This window comes from Vicia villosa, unplaced genomic scaffold (genome assembly GCF_029867415.1).
Source record: "Vicia villosa cultivar HV-30 ecotype Madison, WI unplaced genomic scaffold, Vvil1.0 ctg.001179F_1_1_3, whole genome shotgun sequence".
Classification (NCBI taxonomy): Eukaryota; Viridiplantae; Streptophyta; class Magnoliopsida; order Fabales; family Fabaceae; genus Vicia; species Vicia villosa.
Window position 1 is genome coordinate 144,369 of NW_026705522.1, and position 26,497 is coordinate 170,865.

A 26,497-nucleotide genomic window follows, 5' to 3' on the forward strand; every position below is an offset into this window, starting at 1 on the left:
AAAACTAAAATTTGCTTATAATACAATACGAAGCAGTACTAAAGAAACAGTCTTCTTTGTTTTCTAGATGATTTGATGATAGAACTTAAAGGTTTGTTTAGGTCCAATTTTTAAGTTCAATTCTAGTGAGATAACATCCGTGTTAGGATGCCAACAGTAGAAAACTCTGATCATTAGTAGTGAAAAGAATTCAAAGTATAGGGGTTGCTGCAGAGGACTCTCGTTGAGGTGGCACAACTGTTTCTGGCTGTATGAATGGAGTTGAAGGCAACATTGTGATTTTGAATTGGATAGTGAGCTGTGTGGCACATCAACACTTAGCAGTCAATTTATAATTGTAACAAAAAACGATGGGCATGTTTTGCAGAACTACAAGAGATATAGGCCAAGATATATATTGCACCTAACCTAACAGCATTACTACGACACTATTAGACACCTTTCTTAAAAGTTGGCGTTTCGACCAAACGACAAGAGATAAAGTAACAAAATATGCAGTAACATTGTGCATACTTGTTCTTGAGTTTTCAAACATGATTATATAAAACATTCAAATCAAACATGTCAAAACCTACTATTTAACTACCGATAGTAGCATAGTTATCCGTAGAAACAACCTCTTTGCAGAAGGATCGATCAATCTTTTCAATCAAGCAAGTCGGAAACCGGACTCTTCCTAAATCCATCAACTTGAGTCAACATGTGAGCCAAAGTTCTGTTGGGATATATATTATCAGCCTTCAACCTGTCCCTAATTCCATAAGCTGGAACCTTGGCATTTATGTAGGCCTCTATAAGAACTTGATACTGCCGTATTCGAGATGCATAACCAGCTTGTTTCATTCTATAGAAAATCTTTTCCGAATTATGGATGTCACCCCTCTTAGCATACTGCTCCAGAATAACGATAAAGGAAGAAAATAATGGCTTCATCTGACTCTGCTGGACTGCCTTCTGCAGAATACTATCCGCCTTCTCCACTTCCCCTGCTTGGACATAAAGTTTCACTAATGCATCCCAAGTCAGCGGACCTATTCGACACCCATTATCTGCCATTCGCTTAACAAGATCCTTGCCCTTTACTAGCATGTTGTGGTTTGCGTAAACCTTCAGTAGTACAGAGCAGTTCTTGGATGAAAGCTTCCATCTTTTTGACATCGTCTCAAAAACTGCCTCTGCTTCATCAATTTTCTTCAACTTACCCCAGGCTTCAATTACAGACAAACACTCCTCAATCCAAGGGTGTGTCTCGCAGACCTTCCAAACTCTTTCTACATCATCGGCCATTCCCAAGTTTGCATAGAGAGTAAGCAAAATTCGACATACCCATCGATTCTCTTTCAAGTTTTCACCTTCCATCTCCTTCAATATTGTTTTAGCTTTATCAACAAGCCCAGCTGTTATGTAATGCCCTACCAAAATTGCATTTGTTTGGATGTCCAGTTCAATACCCTCAGCCTTCATTTTATCAGCAATTTGTTCCATTCCAGCAATATCATTGGACTGGCCTTTTGCGTCTATTAAGATTTTGAAAGTCAAAGGAGAAGGTTTGACATTCTCATGTTCCATCAGCAATAAAACATCAGCTATTTTCTTTCTGTCATTCCTCTTATACAGAATTAGCAACTGATTGCATGCAAATGCTGTAAGAGGAAACTCTAAATCCTTCATTTTATTAAAAATTTCCTCTCCTTTCTTCAAATTGTTCTGAATAACACAGTTAGCCAATAAAGTTCGATATATTATCTCCCCTCTAAAAGATTCTGGAATACTCTGGATGTAAACTTCTGCCTTATAAAGGCCATGCAATTTGGCAATTAAATCAAGTTGGGAAGCATAATCCTTTTCAACAAATTCAAGATGCTTTTTAGACTCAACCCACTCAGAGAGCTGCAAAATCAACAAAAAATAATTATAGACAAGATTACACTGGAAAAAGTCATCAAGTAAAATTGAAAAAAACAAAAAAACTAGTGTTTTTCAATTGTGGTCCACAAGTGCAATTGTGGCCAAAATAATACGGTTTTTTTGAGGTCTGTGCAAAAACAAACTTAGCCATGTTAGCAACATTATGAGCAAACACCACATTACACCCAGTCACACATGAGAGAAATATAAGTGTCGTATGTGGCCCACTAACATGCAACATCTCATGTTAGTTTTTCAAATCAACATAATTTACGCTACAACAGAGCTACTCAGCTTCCTATTAGTGAAATATATTCTCCGTTGGCTCCTTTTCATGCTAAGCTATAATTTAAATACAGACCAAAGCAGCACCCATCAATAGTGCCTTGTATGAATCGTGTCCAGCATTATCGATTGCTGATGGTAATACCATGGTGGAAAGCCAAAAATCGGCCATTTTAAGACACCATAACTCCTATAAAATGCCACGGTACCATCATCCTTCACGAATTGGCCGCGGCAGTTGTCAAAACATCCACCACCTTCCAGACCTTGCTCAACTTTTTTGACCTCCGTCTAGGTTAACTAGAACCTCTTGCCCTGAGTTTCGTTGTCAGCATGTGTTGGCTTTTAATCCCTGTGTACATCTAGGTTACTGTGTCAGGTTTAGCTTAAAGGGGGTGTTAGCTCATGCCTTGTGCTTGATGAAAAAACTAGCACTTAGCCAATATTAGTGTTTTAATATAAACACAGCTACAACCATTCAAAAACTACGTTAAATATCTCTTCTCTTTTCCAGCTTATGCAGAATACATGGAAGTCAAAAACACAATTTAAGCACAAAGGATTCATATGTCAAACAAGCACATCATGACATTAAACAATAGTATCATTTTACTACAAATACAATTGAGAGTTCCACCGAATTGATATTATCAGAAGGTATAATAAGAAACAAACATGAAACTTAAAACATTGAAAATGTATAAAACAGAAATTGAAAATGTATAAAACAGAAACAAACATAAATTTAATCCAGTTACCTGCAAAGCTCTCCCAAACATCTTCCGCTTCCGAAGATTAACCATAGCCAGGGATATCTCCTCTCTACTCATTTCCTTCCCGTCTTCAACCCACTTCTCCAGCGCCTTATGAATAGTCAAACCCGGAGCCTCCATAATCGCTTTGAACAGCTCCGACTCAGCCTTTCTCCGACTCAATTTCTTCTCCGTCGAAATAACATCTCCGTCATGCGATAACGGTAACTCCAGCTCATCATGCGGTTCCTCAATATCGGATTCATCACTCTCCTCCGACAGTTCAGTATCAGAACCCAACAGTTTCTCACTTTCTTCACCCGCAGGCGTCTCCAACTCCGAAAACCCCTCCTCCAAATCATCATCATCCTCATCTTTAGCACCGGCTTCCGACGAAAGCTCGCGTCTACCAATAGTAAACTTCAAAGAGCCATTTCCAGAATGATAACATCGATTCAGCGACGAAAATCCTCCATAACCATTAATTTTTTTAGGAGAGTCAGAAATTCCAGCCCCATTTTCAACACAAGTAGTTGGAGTTAAATTCACACAAGAAACCCTAAGATTAAAACCTCTTTTCCTACACACAAAAAAAACAAATAATATAAATTCATGACAGAAAAACAAAAATAAAACGAAAATGCGATGATGATGAAGTTGCGTAGGAAATGATGATGAGAGAGGGGAGAAGAAGAAAAGGTTACCTGAGAGACGGTAACGAAGCTCGACGAAGAGCCCACATGGTTGCGAAAACGAAGCTTAAAGAAGATTGAAGTAATGGTAGTGCTTGAACCCTAGTTAAAACCCTTCTCTCGCTTTTCTGATATTCTTTTGTTTTTCATCTCTCATATTTCTTCAAATTGTTAACATTATAATTTTATTATATTATTTTTGTAAAAATTTATTTAAATAAAGTTTGATTTTATGAAGATTTATTTTAACAACATGTCTTAAAGCGCATTTAACTATTTTTTAGTTAAAGTTTGCTAAAATACACATTCATAAAACTAAGTGGGACACCAATCGTTAGTTGGTCCAGTGGTGATTGGCGCTGGACTTGGTAGGGAGAACCACGGTTCGATCCCCCGCAACTGCGATCGGGAGGGGGCTTGACCCACTTGATGCCAGAGCTGTTCCCCCGAACCGGACTAAACCGGTGGTTATAAACCAAAAAAAAAAAAAAAAACTAAGTGGGTGTATTATAACAAACCACTATCGGGTTTGCTAAAATACTCATTTATTTTTATGAACGTGTGTTTTAACAACATGCACCTTAAGGTTAAGCAAAACTTAATAAGTTGGCCCAAACACTCTCTTCTCTCTTATCTAGCAAAAGTTTTTCGCCGCCACCACTTTGTCTCTCCCAAAATCCAAATCTCCAACTTCAGCATATAGCTAAGTTGGCCGGTGGTGCGATGAGGTCCTTCCTCCGCCCCACTGTGTTTTCTAGGCGTTTTCCTCCGTTGACTTTCACGTGGCAGCTGTCGTGTGTTGTTTTCTCATGGTTACTCTCTGTTTAGTGTCGTTATAAAATGGTTGTTTCGCTCTTCTATCACACAGTTAGCTTGTTCACTTCACCTGATTTTGGGTGCCTGAGTATGGGTACTTGATTCTGGTGGTTGTAAAAGCTTAATTGCGGGAAGAGTTGTTGTTGTCTTCCTGAATTTGAATCGTTGCGATTTGATACTTCTAACGAATCTTTGCGCAAGGATGTATCTGATATGATCCAGATTAAAATCGGAATATGACAGAGCTCTTTATACTATCCCAAGTGTACAAGAATAAGTGGTTATCTGACGATGCTTGTCACCCCTAATGGATTTAATCAAGATGTTGATTGTGTTTTTTAATGGAATTTTCCAAAGTGATAATGCTGATGGTATTATTCCGCGACTATAATCACGAAAGATTAAGGTGATAAATTTGTAATAGATTTATCAGTCGCATGGTTGGATCAACTCTCGTATCAAACTACTTGTAGAGAAGGAATATCGACGATGGCTTGTCGTCCCTCAAAATGGGAAGTTTCTCAAGTTACCTTGGTATTTGAGGTAGTACACTTTGTGGAATCTTGTTTTGCAAGTTATTAATCAAGGAAGTTCAATTAAAGACAATCATGCTTTTGATGATGACAACTAGTCCTTAATGATTACAACTAAAGTCAAGTGTAAAGTTGTTAATTCTTTGATATTATGATTGACATTAATTTTATTAAAACAAATTAGGCAGGAACATGTTAAACAGGATGTTCTAACCTGTAAAGAATATATGTTGAACAAAATGTTCTATCAATTGCAACTGGTATAACATGTCGAGTGAGATGTCCTATGCAGGATCATCCGACATCGTGACTGTGTGTTAAGCTGGGCTTTTAGAATCTGTTTTGTTTGTTACAGATGCAGAATATAATGGGAATATCATGCAATTCAATATGGCACTTAATTTAAGGATAAAAGATTTTATCTGCTTTTTAAGATGTATTCATAGTTTCTAAATAAGGAGATTATTTAGGAAATTAATGATTGAATACCTATTTTTATGGAGAAGCATTAGCATATTTTTAGCAGTCTCCTTGTTGCGTTTTGAAGCCCAAATCCAGACCAAATGCGTGCTTTAAATAAAAGACAACAAAACTAATTGAAGGGTAGAACTTACGATGTAATAGGTTAGAGTTTGTGTGTTAATTACGAGCCTCTCTAATATCATTCTTGATAAAGGAGTAAGTTTATTTTTGAGTTGTAAGTTCTGTCATTCATTCATAAGCTGTTAAGTATTGAACGTTTGTATGTGACTTAGGTATCATTGATACATAGTTCTAAGTGTGTGTTGCTTGAGTCGCGTGCTATTGTTCTTGCTTGAAGCTTTTAAGCCATATTAAGTATTATTATTGATTAAGAGGTTCTTATCTAGTATTGCTTGTAATTGAAGATTGAGGTAAAGGGCTGTCAATATCAGTAATTGGGATTGATACTGTGAGACATTACTGCGGTGATTTGGAGTGAGAGAGGTTTCTCATATATAGGAGGTTTCTGTTAGAATCCCAATTGTGTATATTTTGTATATGAATTTTGTGGTATTTCTTAAACTCTTATGCCAAATTTGATTGCCTTTTGATATATTAGTATGTAAATAAATAACTTTGTGTTTATTTTGTATTTAAGTTAGTTTATTAACTTTTGTAATGTGTTCTATAGGTTTTAGCAACTTTTGGCAAGATGGAATGAAAAGAAATGGTGAAAACAAGCTTGCAATGAGGTTGGAGAGCTAGAAGAAGAAGTTTTGCTCAAGAAGGTCCGCTCAGCGGAGCTCTAGCGGACCAGGGCAGAAAGTTTTCATCAACAAGTCCGCTCAGCGGAGTTCAAGCGGACATGGGCAGAGGCGAACAACAAAGTTGGTTCCGCTCAACGGACTCCCTCGGCTGAGCGGACCTTGAAGACAAAGCAGATATTTTGGCTAGTCCGCTTAGTGGACCTGTCTTGCTCAGCGGACCTACTTTTTCAACTTTTATTCTTAGCCACATAAATTTGATAATTTAGGGTAATTAGGATAACTTTATCATAAGAGAACTTAAGGAAAAAAGCTAGGGCAAGAGAGGAAGAGAGAAAAAACCATATCATAAGTGTAAATCAAGATTTTCAAACATCTTTCTTCAATCTTCTTGAGTTTGATGTCACTAAATCTTGGTTTGTTGCTTGTTATTGAAGCTTCCATGGCTATGGAGAGCTAAGTTTCATCTTGTGTCAAGATTAGAGGTAGTTAGTTTGTAAATATGTATTTTCTTTGATCTATTATGTATGAACTTGGTTAATGATTAATATATGGTGAGTATCTTGTTGTTTATGTTTCATTTGTTGTTTTGGATCACTATTGAGAGATATGTTTCAAAGCTAGACCTAAAAGATATTCATCTATCAATAAACAAACTCTAGAGATAGATTTGTGAGTTGATAATCACATGTATCAAGCTTTTAAGATTATCACGTTGATTGTCGGCATGAGAGATCATCTGACGGTTAATATGATAATAATCACGATATTGCTTTAGAGATAAACGGTATCGAGAGGATACGTGGTTGTATTAATCATTAATAAGTTCATATATATGATCATTAGAGTACATATGAAGCAAACTAAGGAACACTAATCTTGACACAGTTTTCTCAAATCGTTTTCAAACCCTAATTTATTGTCTTTACTTACTTTGCATGCTATTTACATTTCATGTCACCAAACTGTCACCCAAAACTTAACTCAAAATACACTAAGCTGTAGAACGGCGATAATATCGCATCAATCCCTGAGGAGATGATACTAGAAATACTTATCCTATGCTTTCTAACAGTTTCTAGGTAGAAGTTGCACTGGGTTGGGATTAAGTGATAATTTGTAAACCAGAGGTTGTTTAGTTTTGAATTGATACTACTAATAGTAGATTTCCTTCCTGGCTTGATAGCCCCTAGAGTAGGTGTTGTTGTACACCAAACTAGGTTAACAATTTCCTGTGTTCAGTTACTTTTGAACACTATTTTAAATCATATTTACCTTTCTGTTGTATGTTGTTTAGAGATCAATGTCTCGACATCTCTTAGGACATCTGAGATCTTTCTACCAGAATTTCAATTGGTATCAGAGGAGGCATCCTACTCTGACTCTGGGTGAGATTCAGGGAAGATACTTTGTGGTTCAATGGACATGTCAAGAGGATTTAACATTTAAATCCATGAAAGGCAAGGTGTACAGGAAAGTGTATGATAGAGGAAAGTGTGTGGAGTTATGTGGCTGCAAATAAGAGGGAATTATCTTTACATTGCAGTATAGAGTGTCTGCAGGGACATCTATCTCATACATGTTCTAACATATTGACTGAGAAATGTTGGGAGAAGTTATTTTTCTCTACAACATTCTTGTATGTTCCTATGTACAGAGTGAATTTGGTGTCTAGAGTTCAAAGTTGCTAATTCAGAGTATGACTATAATTTTTTTACCACCAAAGTATGACTATAATTTTTTACCACTATAATTTTTTACCACCAAAGTATGACTATAATTTTTTTATTTAACATTAATTGCAATTCTCATGGATACAAACTTCATATTACTTACAAAATTTTTGATGTACTTAACAAATATTTAGCACAGCTGAAGTTAGATTTTTAAACCAACCTAGTTAAATTTCTTTTCATAGACCGTTCATTTTTTGCATTTAACTTTCTATAATCAATCAAATTTTGGAATCAACTCAATCAACAACATAATGTATTGATTCAAATAACAAATTTGTGATTCTAGACACGTGATTCTGACCCATGGAAATAAATTATGCAGAAAAAATGACTAAACATTTAGATTATTAAGCATTGAGTCTAGTAGTATTTTAATTTAGTTTCCATATTATAATTAAGTTATGAAATTTAGTCAAAATATTAAATTTTCATAATATAATTTAGTCCATTTTAAATTAAAAACATCAATATGAAAGAAAAACAAGTTAAATACCATAGTTTCGGAGTATAACATCAATATGAAGAAAAATCAAGAAAAGAAGAACATGCAATACTGTCTCAAGTTTTTGGAAATCCTGTGTAAATTAGTCGCGATTTAATCATGACAAAATAAATAGAGATACTATGCAACCACAATTTAACTGTGACATATATTTTATAAGATTCTATTTAACCACTGTTTAACTTAGACAAATTTTGAACCCAGTGCATTAATCCGACTTTACGTCCTCCATAAAGACACCCTACATGTATGCCTTGTTCTCCATATAAAATTTCCAACTCATTAACAAGATATATAGATTGGAAAAATATTGAGGAATCAATGAACCAACCTTAGAAAAAGCTGAGTAATTCCCATCAAATATAATCACCAACCATATACCATTCCCCCCTTTCCATTGGAACATGTTACATAATATTCTACAAAGTGTATCTTTGTTTCTTCTTTTATGTGGAACAAAAATCATCTAAACATAAAAGAGAAAAAAACATTTACACACCCTCTATCATGCATCAACTCTATGAATCAGTTGCAAAAGCACCAGCTTTCATCATTTGTTTAAATTCGTTAAAATTTACCATTCCATCACCATCCACATCAACTTTCTTGATCATGTTTTTGCAATCTTCTAAAGTTTTTCCATTTTTTAATCCCAAAGAAGATAACACCGCGCTTAATTCTTCGCCCGATATGAAACCATCTCCATTTTGATCAAACACATTGAATGCCTCTTTGATATCCTCCTCCTCGTCTTTATCGTCCATTATTGTTTGGTATAACTCACCGAATTCGTCAATGTCAACATATCCATCTCCATTTACATCAATTTTTTCAATCAGTGTGATCAAATCTTTTTCCGAGATGCAAATTCCAAGGTTTTGTAACGAGTCGCTAAGTTCTTTTTTTGTAATGCGACCGTCTCCATTTCTATCAAACATTTGAAAAATTCGTGCAAGTTCTCCTTGATCCATTGATTGCTTGTAGAAAAAGTAATCAAAAGAAAGATCAAGGAGGAGAGTAACAAAGAGAAAATATTATAAAGTTTTATAAAATTGAAAATTTATTTAGGATCATACAAGTTTTAAATAAACTATTGTGAGGACATTGAAATGGTAGCTAGGGTATAAGATTGTGGGGGAAAAACAGAACCTTAACTACAAGGTTGACAATGGTCATTCAATATCAACAAATTAACCAAAATCATGAGCCAAAAATGATGTTGGATTCGATGACACTTCCTTAATTAATTGCGTTAAGTTAGGGGTTATTTTTGGTTTGTTCTTTTAAAAGGTTGTTCGTAAACAATTTTAGTTCTAGAATAAGCTGAGCCGCGAAAATAAAGATAACAATGGAAAAATGTATTGTAAATGTATCAAAAATAAATTTTTGTCAAAAAGTATATTATTATTATTATTTATAATAATAATGCATTATTATTATTATTGCACGATATCAAATATTATAATTTAGGGTTAAATATACAACCCCCTGTAATATTGGCAAGTTTTGTTTTTGGTCCCTATAAAAGATTTTTTTTAATCCTCCCTTAATCTTATCTAGATTTCGTCAGTAACCTTCAAAGATTCGCCTATTTTCTCTATTTCTGTCCACATGGAGTATCCATATTAACACATGGCATTTTGATTTTTTATTTGTTCATGACAATATGTAACATTTCAATTAGCCCCTTGTAAAAGTTAGGGTTAGTTTTCAGAAGAGGTTCCACTATGAAAGCTGCAAAGACGACGACGATTCTTGTGAAGACGAAGGTGACAATGCTCAGGAAAGGGTGGAAGACGAAGATGATTCTTGTGGACGAACACGTATTCAAGGAAATTAAAGCTTCTAATGTATGAGGTATGTGATTTCTAACCTTCTTCATCCTCCACTAAATGTGAAAAATGAGAGTTATAGTGTAAGGTTAGAGAGCAAGGCTAAATGTGAGTTTTTAGTCTTATGCTCTAAAGTTGGCCACAAGCACAAATTTTCTATAAAAACACTAGTAACCCACACACGTGCTAGGGTTTTGAATAATAGATCTGCAAGATCAAAGTGGGTGGCCAAGTATGTGGTAAAGAGAAAGCAAACATCTGAAATAGTTAGAATTCGAGATATCATGCAAGACTTAGGCAAAAAAAACTGTGGGTATTAGTGTTGTAAGAGCATGGAGGGCTAAGTTGATAGAAAAGAAGATTATTGAAGGTGATGTTGATAAGCAGTATGCATCTCTATGGAGGTATGTAACTGAGCTAAGAAGCGTTAATCTTGGTAACTCTGTGAAGATAAATGTTGAAAGACCATGTCCATCCATACAACCAAGGTTTGACACATTTTACTCTTTTTTTATGGTTGTAAGAAAGGTTTTATAAATGGATGTAGACCATTTGTTGGGGTTGATGGTTGTCACCTTAAGAGCAAATATGGTGGGCAACTACTAATTGTAGTGGGTAGGGATCCCAATGATCAAAACTTCCCTTTGGCATTTGGTGTGGTTGAAACTGAAACAAAGGAGAGTTGGGTATGGTTCATACAACTATTGATGGAAGATATTGAACAGGAGAGAAGGTATGTATTTGGTCCTACAAAATTATTATGTACATAGTTTTAGTCCTGCTGTTAAACCAATGTGTGCTTTTGAATGATTATTTTGCACACATGTTTAGAACGTTATAACAAATTTCATGAAAAAAAACTCAAAATTTAATTTCTAAGTCGAGATCTTCATTACTTTTATCATTATCTTTTAAAATTAAAAAAAATCATATTTAATTCTTTTCATTTTAAAAAATTCTAAAATTTGATAAATAAATATTTTATAGTATTCTAAACATATATGAAAATATTATTTAAAAATTAAAAAGTTATAGAGTAATAAAGTAATTTATAAAAATTACAAGAACTAAAATCGCATGCATAAAAGTTTTGTAGGGATCAAAATATGATAGGAACTAAAAATAAAATTCCGTATATTCTTATTATATTATAAATTATTTTTAAATATATTAAATAATTAATAGATATAAACTAAATACATCTGATATATATATATATATATATATATATATATATATATATATATATATATATATATATATATATATATATATATATATATATTGACTATTTGATGATAAGTATTAGAGAAAAATATCTACTTTAATAAAATGATTTTTAAAGAATTAATTTTATACCTTAAAAAGGTTCAGATTTAAAATGAAAAGAAAAAGAATATTCTCAACTTCAACTATCATGATTTATTTAATTTATTTCAAATTATATATATATATATATATATATATATATATATATATATATATATATATATATATATATATATATATATATATATATATATATATATATCACTTTTTTATATATTTATATTTAAAATATATAGTTACTTTTTCATTAAAAACAATCAATATAAAAAATATTTAATACCAATATATTCTAAACAGATTCTTTAAACTAGAACAACAATCAATAGTAATTCAATAAAATAAAAATTGCTTACATTTATTATAAGAATTTATTGTTAACGCAACAATTAGGTTCGACTGAGGAGCATTTTATTTTGAGGCATTTTTCTTTAGCAACACACATTTGTGAGACACACACAACTTATTCATCTAAAACCTTAAGCTGATAAGTGAGTGGATTCTCCCACTTATAAATGCTCAAGTCACCACATTCATATTCAATGTGAGACTATTTCCCCACACTTTCTACATTCTCAACACTCCCCCTCAAGTGTGAGTCCACAATGCTCCCCTCAAGTGGAAGTTCTTCTTACTTCCACAAACTCTTGTAGCTCACATAACGTTTCTTACTCACCACCTTTGTGGCGCCGTTGACACTCTTCAACGGAACGTTTCTTACTCACCATTCTTGTGGCGACATTGACTTTCGATACAAGTAAGTCAGTCCCTTTCTCGAAAAAAATGTTCGTGATACCATTTTGTTATTGCGTGAGGCACTTTTAGTAAGGAGAGAAAAGAGAGAGAGAGAGAGAGAGAGAGAGAGAGAGAGAGAGAGAGAGAGAGAGAGAGAGAGAGAGAGAGAGAGAGAGAGAGAATAAAGCAAATAAGGATTCTATTATTGAATTGAATTATCTAAACTGAATTACAAAGTATGTCTATTTATATACACCTAACTTGTACACTAAGTAGGCTAACAAACTCTAATTGGGCTTGGGATTGGATTACTCAACTTGGATTATATCTAATATCTCAACATACCCCCTATAATCCAAGTTGTCGAACATACGCTAATCATAGTCGACTCGGGAGGATGAAACATTGAAGAGGGTGGATCTATCGTTTAGAGCGAAGAAGAATACCCTTCTTCAAATTTCCTTTTCCTTTTTTTTTATTATAGTGTTACTTTTCTCAATATCAGAGAGGTGATTATGAGTAGCGGCTCTCAAATTTGAAGAATACCCTTTTTCAAATTTCAGATCTAGTTTTGTTTTTCTTTTCTGTATGTGTTCGAATTTCTCTCCATATTTCCCTGCGTGTGACTGCTAAGAGAAATATTGTTCGGGTCGCCCTAGATCTAGATACCAGTGTACCTGTTCTTCGTCCTATCTCTATGGTGCTCATAGAGGATATAGAGCTTTTCAATATGCTTATTGTAGATCTGATTGTTAGTGTTAGGGAAGCTATAATAGTGCTCTATTTCTCTATTGATGTCTTTTTGCGTGGAGTTCGACCCTGATCCCACCGAAAGTCCTTTTGATTGTAGGTATGTTGTTGTTTACTATTCTCCATAATAATAGCCATTTGGTTTTTTCCTTTGTCATGAGTAATGGTTCTTATGCAATTATTGTTGTACTGTTTTCTACTTTGCAGGTTTTTCACCATAGTGTCCTTCTCAGTATCCTTTATGCAAGAGGTGTTTTCTTTCTACTTATCCTCTTTTTGTTTGCTCCTAATTTGTTTCTTCACCCGAGTCATTCTAATATGATTCCCTTTACAATTCCCTTCAGCTCAGTTACGGATTTGATGTTGTGGATAGTCTATATGCATACTCTTTTTCTTATCTATTCTTATTTGATTATAATATCCATTGACAAGCGCAATTGATAGTATAAGTTGTATGTTCCTATTATCCGAATTAAGCAAACGGGATTAAGTTTCATGAATTAAGCAAACATGAATTAAACAGACACGATAACGAATTAAGCAAACGATAACGTGACTATAGTTAGGATCATACAACCAATCAAAGTAAATCAATATAGTCAATGCAAATCGAATTAAGCAAACAAGAGACATAGATTAATATGGAAAGTAATAGAACTTAATTATAATTATAATAACCTCAAGGTCGGAACCTGAATACAGCAGATTGATCCTTGGGAAATTAGTTCCTCATCATCGTACAAGTCAATCGTATTTTTTTTGTTCGTGAATCGTGAATAGTAAAAACGTAACAATGAACATTAGCAGCCAGCCCTAGGTAAATGGGAGAAACAATGATTCGGGTCATAATCCACTGGGTCAAACAAACATAACCCAGACCCAAAACTAACGACCCAAAACTAAATAAAACTAATGCTGCAGCTTCAAATGATATTTTGGAAAATATGCGCTCCGAATCTGACTTTGACTCCAACACAAAAGTTGTAGCTCTTCCTCTTAGCTTTCCGGCGATTATTAGAACGGCTTAATCGGATTCCCGGAGCTCCAGTTATGATCATTTTAGTGCAGACTACTAATGCTGAAAATAAAGTGCGAAAATCAAATTAAACCAAAAATAAACTAAATTAGAAAAACATTATAAAACATAAAAGTAAACAAAGAAAATCAAAGAAATGCTTAAGAACAAACATAGGAGAATGTGCATTAAAATGCACTGAACAGTGTCCTTGTCAGTATCCTTTATGCAAGAGGTGTTTTCTTTCTACTTATCCTCTTTTTGTTTGCTCCTAATTTGTTTCTTCACCCGAGTCATTCTAATATGATTCCTTTTACAATTCCCTTCAGCTCAGTTATGGATTTGATGTTGTGGGTAGTCTCTATACTTCTAGTACTCTTTTTCTTATCTTTATTTGCATTCTTGTTGTTGCTCTTTTGCAAATTCTGGTTGTGATCCCTTTTATTGTTTTTGCTGATAGGTTTATTATTGTTGGGCTCCTTGTTTCCCTTATTAGAGAGGAACTTGCTGCTGTTGTTTATCACTCGATTAATGGCTTCAGTAATAGGTATCTCTCTTTGTTCGAGCACAATAAATTCCTGGTATGCCATATTATGTCAGTGATGTTGATAAATATGTTAGTGTGTTTGCATGTTGATAATGTTGTGCTTAGTACACATTACTACAAAACGTGTAAACAACAACGCCATGGTCACCACAGTTCTTCCCTACACCGTGGTAACATCTCTAAACTAAGGTGCTCTCATATTATTATTTTTTTGATTTAAAATTAATTGTACATAACAACGGTTGATAAGCCACATTCGGGTAGTATTTAGATTTTAGCACCCTAGCCACAATATTATTAGGGTTTATATGAAGTCTCCATACATGTTTAGCAATAAAAGCTTTATTGAAATCATGAGTCATTCTGAATCCCATCCCACATTGTTGTTTTGAGAGACGAAGCTTCTTTCAATTTGTCCAGTGGACTTCTTTCAATTTTTTTTGACAAATACTGTTAGGAAGTAGAAAAGAACTCATAATATAAGTAGGCATATCTTATAGAATTGTTTTAATTAATATATTTCTTGCAGCATAAGAGATCATGTACTCTTTCCAAGCATTCAACTTATTCCTTATTCTATCCAAAATGAAGTTGAAACTCAGTTTCCTAGAGTTACTGATTTGAGTAGGGAGTCCAAGGTACATGTTGATCATGTTCATAATGGGAATGCCTATGATTATTGTGAAGGATTCCTTTTTGATATGGTTCGTGCTTCTACTAAACATAAGTTCAGATTTATTGATGTTTATTTTTTGTCCCTAGCTGTCTTGGTATGTGTTTATGATGCTCACAAGTTTTTTTCCTCAAGCTCCCCCACTTTACAAAAAATAAAGCTATCATCTGCAAAGAAAATATGAGTTATATTAAAAGCCTTCTTAGCATTTTTTTATCCTAATAAAAGTTTTGTTTATCTGTGCATTAGTAATTATATTAGAAAATATATCAGCGCATATAATAAAGATGTAAGGGGGAAATGGGTCTCCTTGTCTTATCCCTCTGGTTGGGATGATGGTTTCGGTAGTATACCCATTTATTAAAATAGAAAAAAGTGACTATTTTAATGCATTGCATCATGGTGTTGGTGAGTTTAGGGGGAGCCCACTAGTGAGAAGGGATTTCTCTATAAAATTCCATTTTGCATATCATAGGCTTTTTCCATGTCTAGCTTTATTCCCGCGTAACCTTCCTTATTCTTAATAGTTTTCTAAATATAATTACATAACTCATAAGCAATCATCGTATTATACGCAATAAGTCTATGCCGCACAAAAGCACTTTAGTTTTCACTGATTATATTTGACTTTAATCATAAATATTATCTTAAATATCTAGCGACTATTTTATAAGGTATTCTAAATTTTAAATAAAGTTTTCTATTTTTTGTCAAATAGTCTAGTAGCTAGAATTCACTCTTTAAAGGTGAACAAGTGGGATGTCACGAGTTTAAACCCACACTCCTACATGTGATGTCTCTACACAACTACCAAATAAGTTGACTTAACGAGACAAGTTTTCTATTTTAAATGGTAGTGTTTATGCTTTCATCGACCAACAACAAAAGTAATTTAATTTCTAAATTTTAAATTTGATTAAATTTAAAACTAAATGTTGTCAATCAATTTAGTAACCATACTACTAAACATAATAATAACATTCATTCAATATCAATAGTTATTTATACATAAATGAAAGTCAAATGGATAACAAGTTGTACTAATATCCTTTTTAGATGACAAATTCAATCATTTTAAAAATTAAAATCATAGTTCTAAAAGATGCGATATTAATATATATGTGCTTTTGAACTTTTTGTAAAAGATTCATGACCTCTTGTGCTAGGAAGCACGAAGTGACAAATATAAATGGTATGAAAACATGTTGATTTTTCAAACACGTTTTATCATGTTTGACCATTTTACTTGAAACATCTTTGAGAGCTACTTGTCTTACGGTAAAACCTTCAGTTCTTAGTCCCACAAGAGGAAAACTATAGTAAAATATATTTTTGTATACATAAATGTAAAGAAGTCTATGAGCTTATTTGAGACCATAGATGACTCTTTTTCAGTTTGAGAACATGGTTAGGATTTTTATGGTCCTCAAAATTTAGAGGTTGGAAATTCATTTGTAAAACCATTTAGGAAAGCAGACTCAATGTCCATCTAATTTTATTTTAAATCAAAATATCAAGAAAATGCCAAAAGAAGTCTAATAGCTACGAGACAGGCTACACAAACATAAGTCTCCTCATAGCCTATCCCTCCAACTTTATTATATCCTTTTCCCATAAGTATTTCTTTTTTTTTTTGTTATTATTCTGTTTTGGCCGTGTTTGATCCGAAAATCCCATTTAGTGCATATGATTGTTTTATTTTTAGAAGTTGGACTAAATTACATACGTAATTTTTGTTAAATTGATTGAGTTCTTCTTGCATAACAAGAAACCAACCTTCACCATTCAAAGCATCACTAATAGTTTCCGATTCAACTTGGGATATGAAACTAGAGTAATTAAATAAATCATTTAATTGTAAATGTATGCTTAATCCCTTTTTGATATCTCCCAAAATATCGTCCAACTAATGGTCCTTTGTGATGATCCTATCTCGAAGAACTTGTTTTGAGGTATCTTGTTTATCATTTTCTTGTTAACTTTTGTTTTCATCATCTTTAATGTCCTCATTCTTTGGAGGATCCAATTTAGGAGTGTCATTCTTGATTAAGTCTTCCATGTTTATTCCTGAAATATAAAAAATTTAGAAATATATTTCCTTGTCTCTCAAAGTTTGATTTCATAAAAAATGTATCAGTATATCTGTAAAGAGACCTTAAGAGACGACATGGAGATTCCCATTCGTCTATTTATTAGATCAACCACCCTTTCGATATTCACCAAATAGGGGAACTTTGACGGGGCCCTTTCCGTTTCCGGTGAATCGTCGCTTAGGGGGCTTACCACTCTTGGTGACAAAGACAAAATTTGTAACGAGTATGCTAACTGAACCATTCCTCAGTTTGAGTATCTCTTTTTGTCTCTAAGGGTCCTTTTTAATTCAACTTCTTTCGAGGTCGATGTTCTTAAGTATTTGATGTTGGCTCCATCTCAACTTCATCCTACCAGTTGAGCGTATGTTAAAGCTTATCAGCATTGGTTTGAGTATCTAAAGGGAAAACCCTCCACTATCTTATTCGTTTATCTCTTCCACTATGACTGAAGCACTTCAGCCTGACCAAAAGGGTAGGTTTTGGTTCTTTTGGTGGAGACGATACAGACTTTTGAACCTTTCCCTGAACCACCTTCTTTCAAGGACCGGTTCTTTTTGGTCACACCTTTTCACCCAGAGGCTCACACTGTAACGCCCTGTTATTTAATTAATTTTTTTATGGCGTGGTTGTGAATTGTCTGATAAAAATTATGATTTATTTAGGATTATGCTATTTTGTTAGAAGTTAATTAATTATTGATAATAATGTAATGAGAATATGAACTTTTGAGTCTATTATAGTGTTAGTAGTAGTATTAGTGGGGGTGTGAGGTTAAACCCATTAGTAGAATTGAAAATAAGTGAGAATAATAAAATAAGAGAAATTAGGAAAGAAAGATTAAAATTTGGAAATTTTGGAAGAACATAGAAATAGAGAAGAGCACAAAGCTAGGGCAATTCCATTGGAAGCTTAGAGCAACCTTCAATCCAAGGTAACGGTGAAGTTCTTACACTATAAGGGTTTGTATGATGATGGGTATGGTAGAGATTAGGTTACATAATTTTCTATCCATGTTTGTATGAATAATTGAGTTTTTAATATGTTTATGAGGTTAATGTTGATGTGTGATTTTCTGTGAAATTGGTGGAATTGATGTATTGATATGAACAATTACATGATGCCGGTGTTAGACTTAAAAGATTGTATCTTATAATGATTTTTCAGTATGTAAAAGATGGGTTTTTGGGGTTTTGAGGGGCAAAAATCATAGCAGAAAAATTGCAGAATTTTGGCTCTGCAGCAGTGAAGTAACTTGTTACATGGTTTGAGGTAACCGGTTACCTCACTGAAATATTGGAAATATTGGCCTCTGGAAGTTCAAGTAACCGGTTACTTGGTCTAAGGTAACCGGTTACCTGAAACATAATTTGGGTGAATTGGATACGGTTACAGTAGAGTAACCGGTTACCAAGCTTGAAGTAACCGGTTTCCGTGTAGTTGACAACACTTTTGCAAAACTTTAAAAATTCATAACTTTTGACTAAGGTGTTCGTTTGACGCGCCATTTGAACTTCTGAAAAACTAAAATTATATCCTATCCAATGAAATTAAATTTAAAACATTTTGAAAATATTTCTAAAATCTGTGTTTTCCGATATTTTGTGATGATGCGAAGTATGAACGTTGTTGTATGATGATGCTACCAAAACAATGTAATTATAGATTATTACGATGATGATGATGTTGTTGCTGCCACTAATTATTAGCGATTAAGATGGAGGTTATTCCTTGTTGATGTTTAGTTGATGTTGTTGCATTTTATGGTGTTGCATTCTGGAGTCGCATACATTGCATTTTTACGATGGCCTGGATTGGCAAACACGTTGGTCTGGATTGGAAAAATTGCGAAGAAGGCTTATGCCCTGTTGATGCCTCTAATAATTGGCAAGTTGCAAAGGGGGCTTATGCCCTGTTTGTACCACATGCATTTGCACAATGTTAGTTGCATTGCATTTTCATAACGATGGTGTGATGATGAATTGGTTGTTTAATAATGCTAATGTGTTATGAAGTGGTGAATTATTCTTGAGATATATCTCCTATATTTGTTATCATGATTTTTTTTATATTGTACGACATCTCACCCCTTCTGTTTGAATGTTACTCCTATGTTGGTAACGTGCAGGTAATCTGGAATGAAGGCTAAGTACCTTAGATAGTTTGAGTTGGCGTCGTCGCTCTGATACGTAACACTCAGGGGGATGAATGCTAGTTATTTTTCTATTTATATTGTTGTTGGATTTTTAAATGCTTATTGAAGTATTTTTACAGATTGATGCTGATTATGTTGGATTAAGATGTTATGATGTTTTTGAGTTGAATTATATTGAATTCTGCTGCTTAATTAAAGTTTTTTTTAAGACTAATTATGTTGTGTTTGGTTCATTCGAGGTAATAGTGTTATGTATCTGTTTTAATTATGATTAATTGTTGAAGTTTATGAAGAAAATGTGACATCCTAAATTTGCTATTAAAAGTGTTAAACTCTGATTTTTATTATTATTCGACGAGGTAAGTTGGGGTGTTACATACACGACCAGTTGTGCGGCTGAACCGGGAGTGGAAGGTAAATATAAGCTGATATTTTTCCCATTTTTGATGGTGAAGCACATTCTTAAATAGGATGACTCATGCGTTTATAAAGAAAGTTACTTTACCACTGAGGATTCTTTTAAGAAGAAGAAGCTGTTAGAGTTTGTCAATCGTTTGGGTTATGTCGGGGGTGTGGTCCCCTCTGACGAACCTGAGAAACGCGCAACAAGCTGTCATATTAGTCTTTTAAGACATCTCTTAACTTCTTTCAATTAGTCTTTTAAGACATATTCAAACTTCTCTTATACTTCCAAAAAACCTTGTCCAACTTTGTTTAAAGTACAAAGTCTTCTCTAAGACAGTTCACCATCCTTTCTAGGGTGATCTTCTTCAAGATATCTTTTCCTAAGTTTTGTTTAAAACGCCACAAAAAAAACAGTCTTTATCCTCTATAGGAATATTTTTGACCCTCTGCACAAACACATCCCTTTGAGCTTTGTTCAAAGCGCAATCTTGTTTAAGACAATTTCCCATTCTTTCCAAGGACCTCTTCAGGTAGTCTTATAGAAGACATCATCTCATTCTGAGTACTCAGCAAATCACTTTCCGTCAGGCGCGACCGAAACGCATGACTCATTCTGAGAAGCATCGCTTCACATTCAAATCAACACTTAGCATCAAGGAGACCTCGAAATTGGTCTAATCAAAGACGATCATTCCTGATAAAGACCCTTGAATGGGGAAACCACGTTCAGAGGGTTTTCCTAAAACAGGGGTATACAATCAAGAATCTTATTGACTAGGGGCATATCTTTCAAGAATTCAAACACTGGGGCAATGCATATCAGGCAAGACATGGTGAAATTCGAGTTCCCTCGAAAGGTCCCTCCTTCAGATTAAGGGGCACGTCTCTCAAAATTTCCAATATTCGGGAAGTCACATTGGCATCATACAAAAAGCATTGTTGCATATTTGATCTTCTCACGCCTGTACCATTCACATCCCGCAGTGTGGGATAGGCATACATGCATAATTCTCATTGAGAATCTCATTACATGATACATGCATCATGACATTGCATAAAACTAACGCTACCTTTTCAGGTCACTTCACTTCAAAAAGACGTTATCATCAAATTACCACGCAAACATGATCGTGTCAACGATTCAATCTTAACAGATACAATTCCAATACTTCATTCCAAGTCTTGCTTCAAAGGCAATCCAGAAGCAATCAAACAGTTTCTTACCTTTCCAGGTAGTCTTGTCCAAGATAACTATCCTAACCTTCCCAAGCAGTCTTGTTTAAGACATATCCCAAACCTTTCTAGGTAATTCCGTTTAAAACGCTCGCATCCTTTATAGGAATCTTTTTAGATGGTTTTGTTTAAAACGTTTCATATCCTTTATAGGAATCTTTTTAGATAGTTTTGTTTAAAACATTTCATATCCTTTATAGGAATCTTTTTAGATAGTTTTGTTTAAAACATTTCATATCCTCTATAGGAATCTTTTTAGATATTTTGTTTAAAACATTTCATATCCCTTATAGGAATCTTTTTAGATAGTTTTGTTTAAAACTCATCATTCCCTTTATAGAAACCTTTCTAGTTAGTTTTGTTTAAAGCGTATCTTATCCTTTATAGGAACCTCTCTAGGTAAATCTTGTTTAAGATATCTCGCATCCTATCTAGGAGCCTTTCCAAGTGAGTCTTGTGTAAGACGTATTACATCCTTTTCAAAAAAAAAAACCTTTTCTAGGTTAGTCTTGTGTAGGACATATCATACCTTTCTAGGTAATACCGTTTAAGACGTTTTCATTTCCTTTCCAGGAACCTCTTTAGGTTAATCTTGTTTAAGACATCCCATCTCTGTCTAAAAACCTCTCCAAGTGAATCTTGTTTAAGACACATCTCAGCCTATCCAGGACAGTCTTGTTTAAGACACATCATGCCTTTCTAGGTAGCTTTCTTAAAATATTTATCCAATCTTTTCTAAGATATACCTAGTTCTTTTATAGAACTCCTCAGTTAGTCTTATCCAGGACATTCTTCCTAAGCATTGTTCAAAAGCCTAAACTTCTTCGCACCAACCTTCGATACATCCTATTCAGGAACCTCTTCAGGAAGTCTTATGTAAGACATTACTTCTTCTCTCCTCAAATGCAGTCAAATGATCAAGGCCAGAAAAGCATATGCTTTAGACAAGTATCCTGCCAGACAAATGGGTGGCATCTATAAGCCCATCTCCCACAGAGCTCTTTCCTTACGCAAGCAAATTTCAGGGCATTTCAGTGTCCAATCATCTTCTACCTCTTCAGGTTCAAGAAGATTGAACAGGGGCAGCTGTCATACCCCAAAATTTGCCTTCCATGTTCCATTCACAATGATTCAAGGTTCAAGATTCAATACCAAAGCTTTGCTCAAACAATCCCCAAGATCCACAGTCAACTGATTCAAACCTGAAGGTCAACTGCAATCAAAGCATGATTCAAACTATGATCATTGGTCAAACATCAAGTATAGAGGTGCATAACCCTCATTTGATCAAAGATTGATCATGATTCCATTAATAGAAACTCAGAGATGAACAAATGCAAAAAGGTTCAAATTAGGGTTTCTTAGGAGAAAGTCAACCCAACTTCGACTGGGCATAACTTTCACATGGAACATCAAAAATTTCCCACTCAAAGCCTATTTTGAAGGAAATTGGATTCTCTACAACTTTGTGTCTCACAAGCCAGGGCTAGAAATGCTTCATTTAAGAGATACAAAGCAAAAGATTACAGGTCATTTCCAGGCATCCTTCAGAAACAGTTTTTTCCCAAAGGGGATATGATCAAGATAAAAGCTTCAAATGAGAAATATGTTCCAAAGTGGCTTGTAGAGGACCTCTTGAGGTTTCTAAAAAGTATTAGAACCCCCTCATAGCTTAAAAATTGGGTGAGATATGCTTGATCAAAGTTAGGTGATTTTTGAGGGACCAAATGTGAAAAAGGAGGGTTCAAATTAAGGAATTTTGCAAATGGGCCTATGTTTTTATGGTACAAACTTGATCCACAAGCCATTAGCTTGTCCAAAACAAAAGGGCACGAAATTTATCATATTAATTGATTTAATATTTTTTTTATTTCATTTTTATGATTTAATTAAGTATAAAATCAAATATTATGATAAAATATTCATAAAGGCCAATTTCAATCACAATTAATGTCCAAAATATATTTAATTTCGTGCATACATGGATTGGGAAGATTGACACAATATTTGGACCAAAATAGTAGCTTAAGATTCAAGAAACCAAATCAAATATTCAAATATGGCAAGATTTGATTCAAAGACCTTGGGCATTATTTGTTAACCTAATTTTGTTCCCCTATAGGTACTGAACCTAAAGCATGGGATTAGGGGACGCAGAATTCAGAGAGAGGCACACGTACAAGAACTCAAAAGTCACCAAGAAACTGAAATTCGGTTTCAAAGAATTGGAGGTTTTCAGGGAGACTTAAAGGTTCCAAAAGCTTCCTTGGTTGATTCTGAACGTGTTTGGATAGGTGCACTACTTCAACACCCCCAGAAATACCTCGTATTTGCCCAGGTAAGTCGTTCTGAAAATCCTTTCGATTTGAACAATATATGCATCCTCATTGAAATCTATTTGCATATTCTTGTTTGTCTCAATGTATTGGTCGTTTCTGGATTGTTTTGTTGAATTTGCGTGCCTTAATCGTGTTCTACCATTAATGTCCGTTTGAAGGTTTTTAGGGTTTCAATTGGGGGTTCACGTTAGAGATAAAATTAGGATCAATTGGGTGTACAGTCAGGTTCGTATGGACCAAACGAAAGTAAGGAGAGGGTCGCGAAACATTTATGCTCGTACAGGTGCTATTCGCTATTTTCTTGGTAAGTTTGCTACGAATGGAATCGTAGCAAATTCATAGCTAATTTTGCAGGGATTTTCAGGTGGGGTTGAGGACGATGATGAGGTGTCTGAGTATCACTGGGCATTTTGAATTCACGCGCGCGTTTTACCTATATTCGTTATATTTTGCATATAGTGTAATGGAGGCGTTTTTATAACGCAAAGCATGTTTAGCTGGGTTGGTTGCCAAGCGCGTATGGGAGGGGGAGGTCATGGGTTCGAGCCCCCCCTTCGCCTATTTATTTTTCTAAATATTACTCTATGATCCTGTGCGCTCCACACCCTGGCTATTACCATACACCTTCTCAGATCTGACCATTGATTCCCACTAGCCTTAGATCTGACGCCCCAGGATTCAGTCCCACACTATATACCCTATTAACAACCACATAAAATCAAAACCTTAATAAAACTAAAATAATTTTAATTAAATATTTGTTTTAATTAATTCTTTTAATATATTATTTATATATTAATAATTATTTTTATAAATAAAAATTAATATGTGATATTTATATTAAAATGCCAATTTGTTGTTCGTGCCGATTAAATCGATTAATCGCTATGGTCAACAATAATTTTAATTAAAATGTTTATTTAATTAAAATACAAATGATTTCTATTTAAGTTAAATGGTTGCAACTATTTTATTAGTTGTGATGATTAACTTTCCTGTTTTCTAAATTCCAATTTGTTATTATTTGTAATCGCGTTAATCGGTTATGAGGGGTAACAATACAAAATAAAATTCACAAGAATAATAAAATACAATAATCCGTTATTAGTGATAATCGAATCAATCGATTTGAATTGGTAATGGTGCAAACCTCCTAATCTTTTAACTATGGCGATCAAACCTATTGATCATTGCGGTTAATAGTGCCATACTAAATCAGGGTTGTACGCCCATATTTCAAAACACTTTTCAAACATCTTTCAAACTTCAAACTCCAAATACAGATTTTTATCTACGACAGGCTATTCAAAGCCTTCAAACCTTCAAATCAATTTTCAAACCTTAAGGGCGTACAACCCGTCCCCCGAACTACGTTGACTCTGATTCTCCATAAGGAGATACGTAGGCACTTGGCAACAAGGCGAGTCCCCTTCCTCCAAATCTTAATCATGTCTTTAACCCTATTAATTGTTTGTTACCTTTCTTTATGTTTTGCCATAACCCTTATCTTTGCAATGTTAACCTTTAGGAAAGGGTTTTGGGTGCCTAACACCTTCCCTTAACCCGAATATAGTATCTTACCCTGATCTCTTAATTGCATAGGTTTCCTATTCGCCTTGGTAGAATAGGTGGCGACTCTAAAAGTCAATTTTTAGGGCAGGTTGCTACAGCTGGTGACTCTGCTGGGGATAACTATAATGGTGAATACTATACTCCTATAGGTTTTAGGTTTTGGCAGGGTTTAGGTTTGACAACTTTTTAGGGTTTGGCTAATTCGCCTTTTTTAGGGTTTGCAATTATTTTTTTTTGTTTTTGTCTAAAAAATATTTAATTGTTTATAATATGTTTATATTTAATTGTTTATGTTAATATATTTATATTTAATTGCCTAATTGTTATATTTTTATATACACCGCTGGCATTATGTAATGTTAAAACCCTAAGTGTGGGAGTTAACTTTGAGATCAATAGGGGAGTATGAATCGCCTACGAGTCTCATTGATAACTCCACTCGGAGTGGGTTAGGTATTTGGAAAGGTCCGAAACGAAGCTTGACTTTGTGGAGGGCTGGACTGGATACTTAGCTGATCTCTCCGGGAACCTACCCCAAAAATTTGAACCTCATGGATAAAATGAGTTGTTCTAAAATCCGAAGAGACAAAAAGTCTCGGAGGCTACGAACGACCCCATGAGACCTTCTAGAACCCCCCTATAAAAAGGTTGGCTCCCAAGAGGCGCTACGTCGAACCTATGAACCTGGATTTCTTGAAATATGATGATCTGATTTGCATTTTTGTCTTGTTTGATTTGTTTTTGTTTTGATTGGTTTGTTGCTATATCTTTGTGTTTGCATGCATCATTCCTCAGGGGCATTCTTGCATCATATTTTATTCAAAAAAAAAAAGAAAGAAAAAAGGATATCATACATATCATGCATGGCATACACATCATTTTCATGACATTGAGAGAAGATTCCTCTTCTATCCCCAGAACAAGGGACCATTGGGAAGGATAACCTAACATCCCGACCATATTATCCAACAAGATTTCAGCAGAAGAGATCAATAGATCAGCAAAAGCAACAGGGTGGCCAACGCCCCTGGAGGTCCAAGCCAAAACGATCGTTTACCCCATTGCACATGCCGCTGTCTCAAGCTCTGCAACATCTGCTCAGTCAGAACTTGATAACTCTGCTGCCTCCATACTCAGCTCCAGCTAACCCCGCCCCCGGGTACAAGCATCATGCTAGGTGCGCTTATCATTCAGACAGCCCTGGCCATGATACAGAGGACTGTGGGCCGTTAAAGCACAAGATCCAAGATTTGATTGAAGAAGGGCTCATTGAGTTCGAAGATCCTCACAAGCCTAATGCCATAGGTGGCTAGAAAGAGGATTTCTTAGATCATTAGTTTTGTTTTCATTCGCAATTTCTTTCCGCTTGTTTAAA

The 26,497-nt window shown here is 34.5% G+C and overlaps 2 protein-coding genes across 2 annotated transcripts; both read right to left on the minus strand.

The window, feature by feature from the left end:
* Positions 1–359: 359 nt before the first annotated feature.
* On the minus strand, positions 360–3,780 carry LOC131633840 (pentatricopeptide repeat-containing protein At1g80270, mitochondrial-like). The gene is made up of 3 exons (XM_058904517.1): positions 3,650–3,780; positions 2,952–3,525; positions 360–1,890 (listed from the first exon to the last, which is right to left on the minus strand). Exons 1-3 carry the CDS (start codon positions 3,685–3,687, stop codon positions 646–648), a joined length of 1,857 nt encoding a protein of 618 aa, XP_058760500.1. The 5' UTR covers positions 3,688–3,780; the 3' UTR covers positions 360–645.
* Positions 3,781–8,782: 5,002 nt separating this feature from the next.
* LOC131633841 (calmodulin-like protein 3) lies at positions 8,783–9,614 on the minus strand. The gene has a single exon (XM_058904518.1). The coding sequence runs from the start codon at positions 9,419–9,421 to the stop codon at positions 8,969–8,971; it is 453 nt and encodes a 150-aa protein (XP_058760501.1). The 5' UTR covers positions 9,422–9,614; the 3' UTR covers positions 8,783–8,968.
* Positions 9,615–26,497: the final 16,883 nt, after the last annotated feature.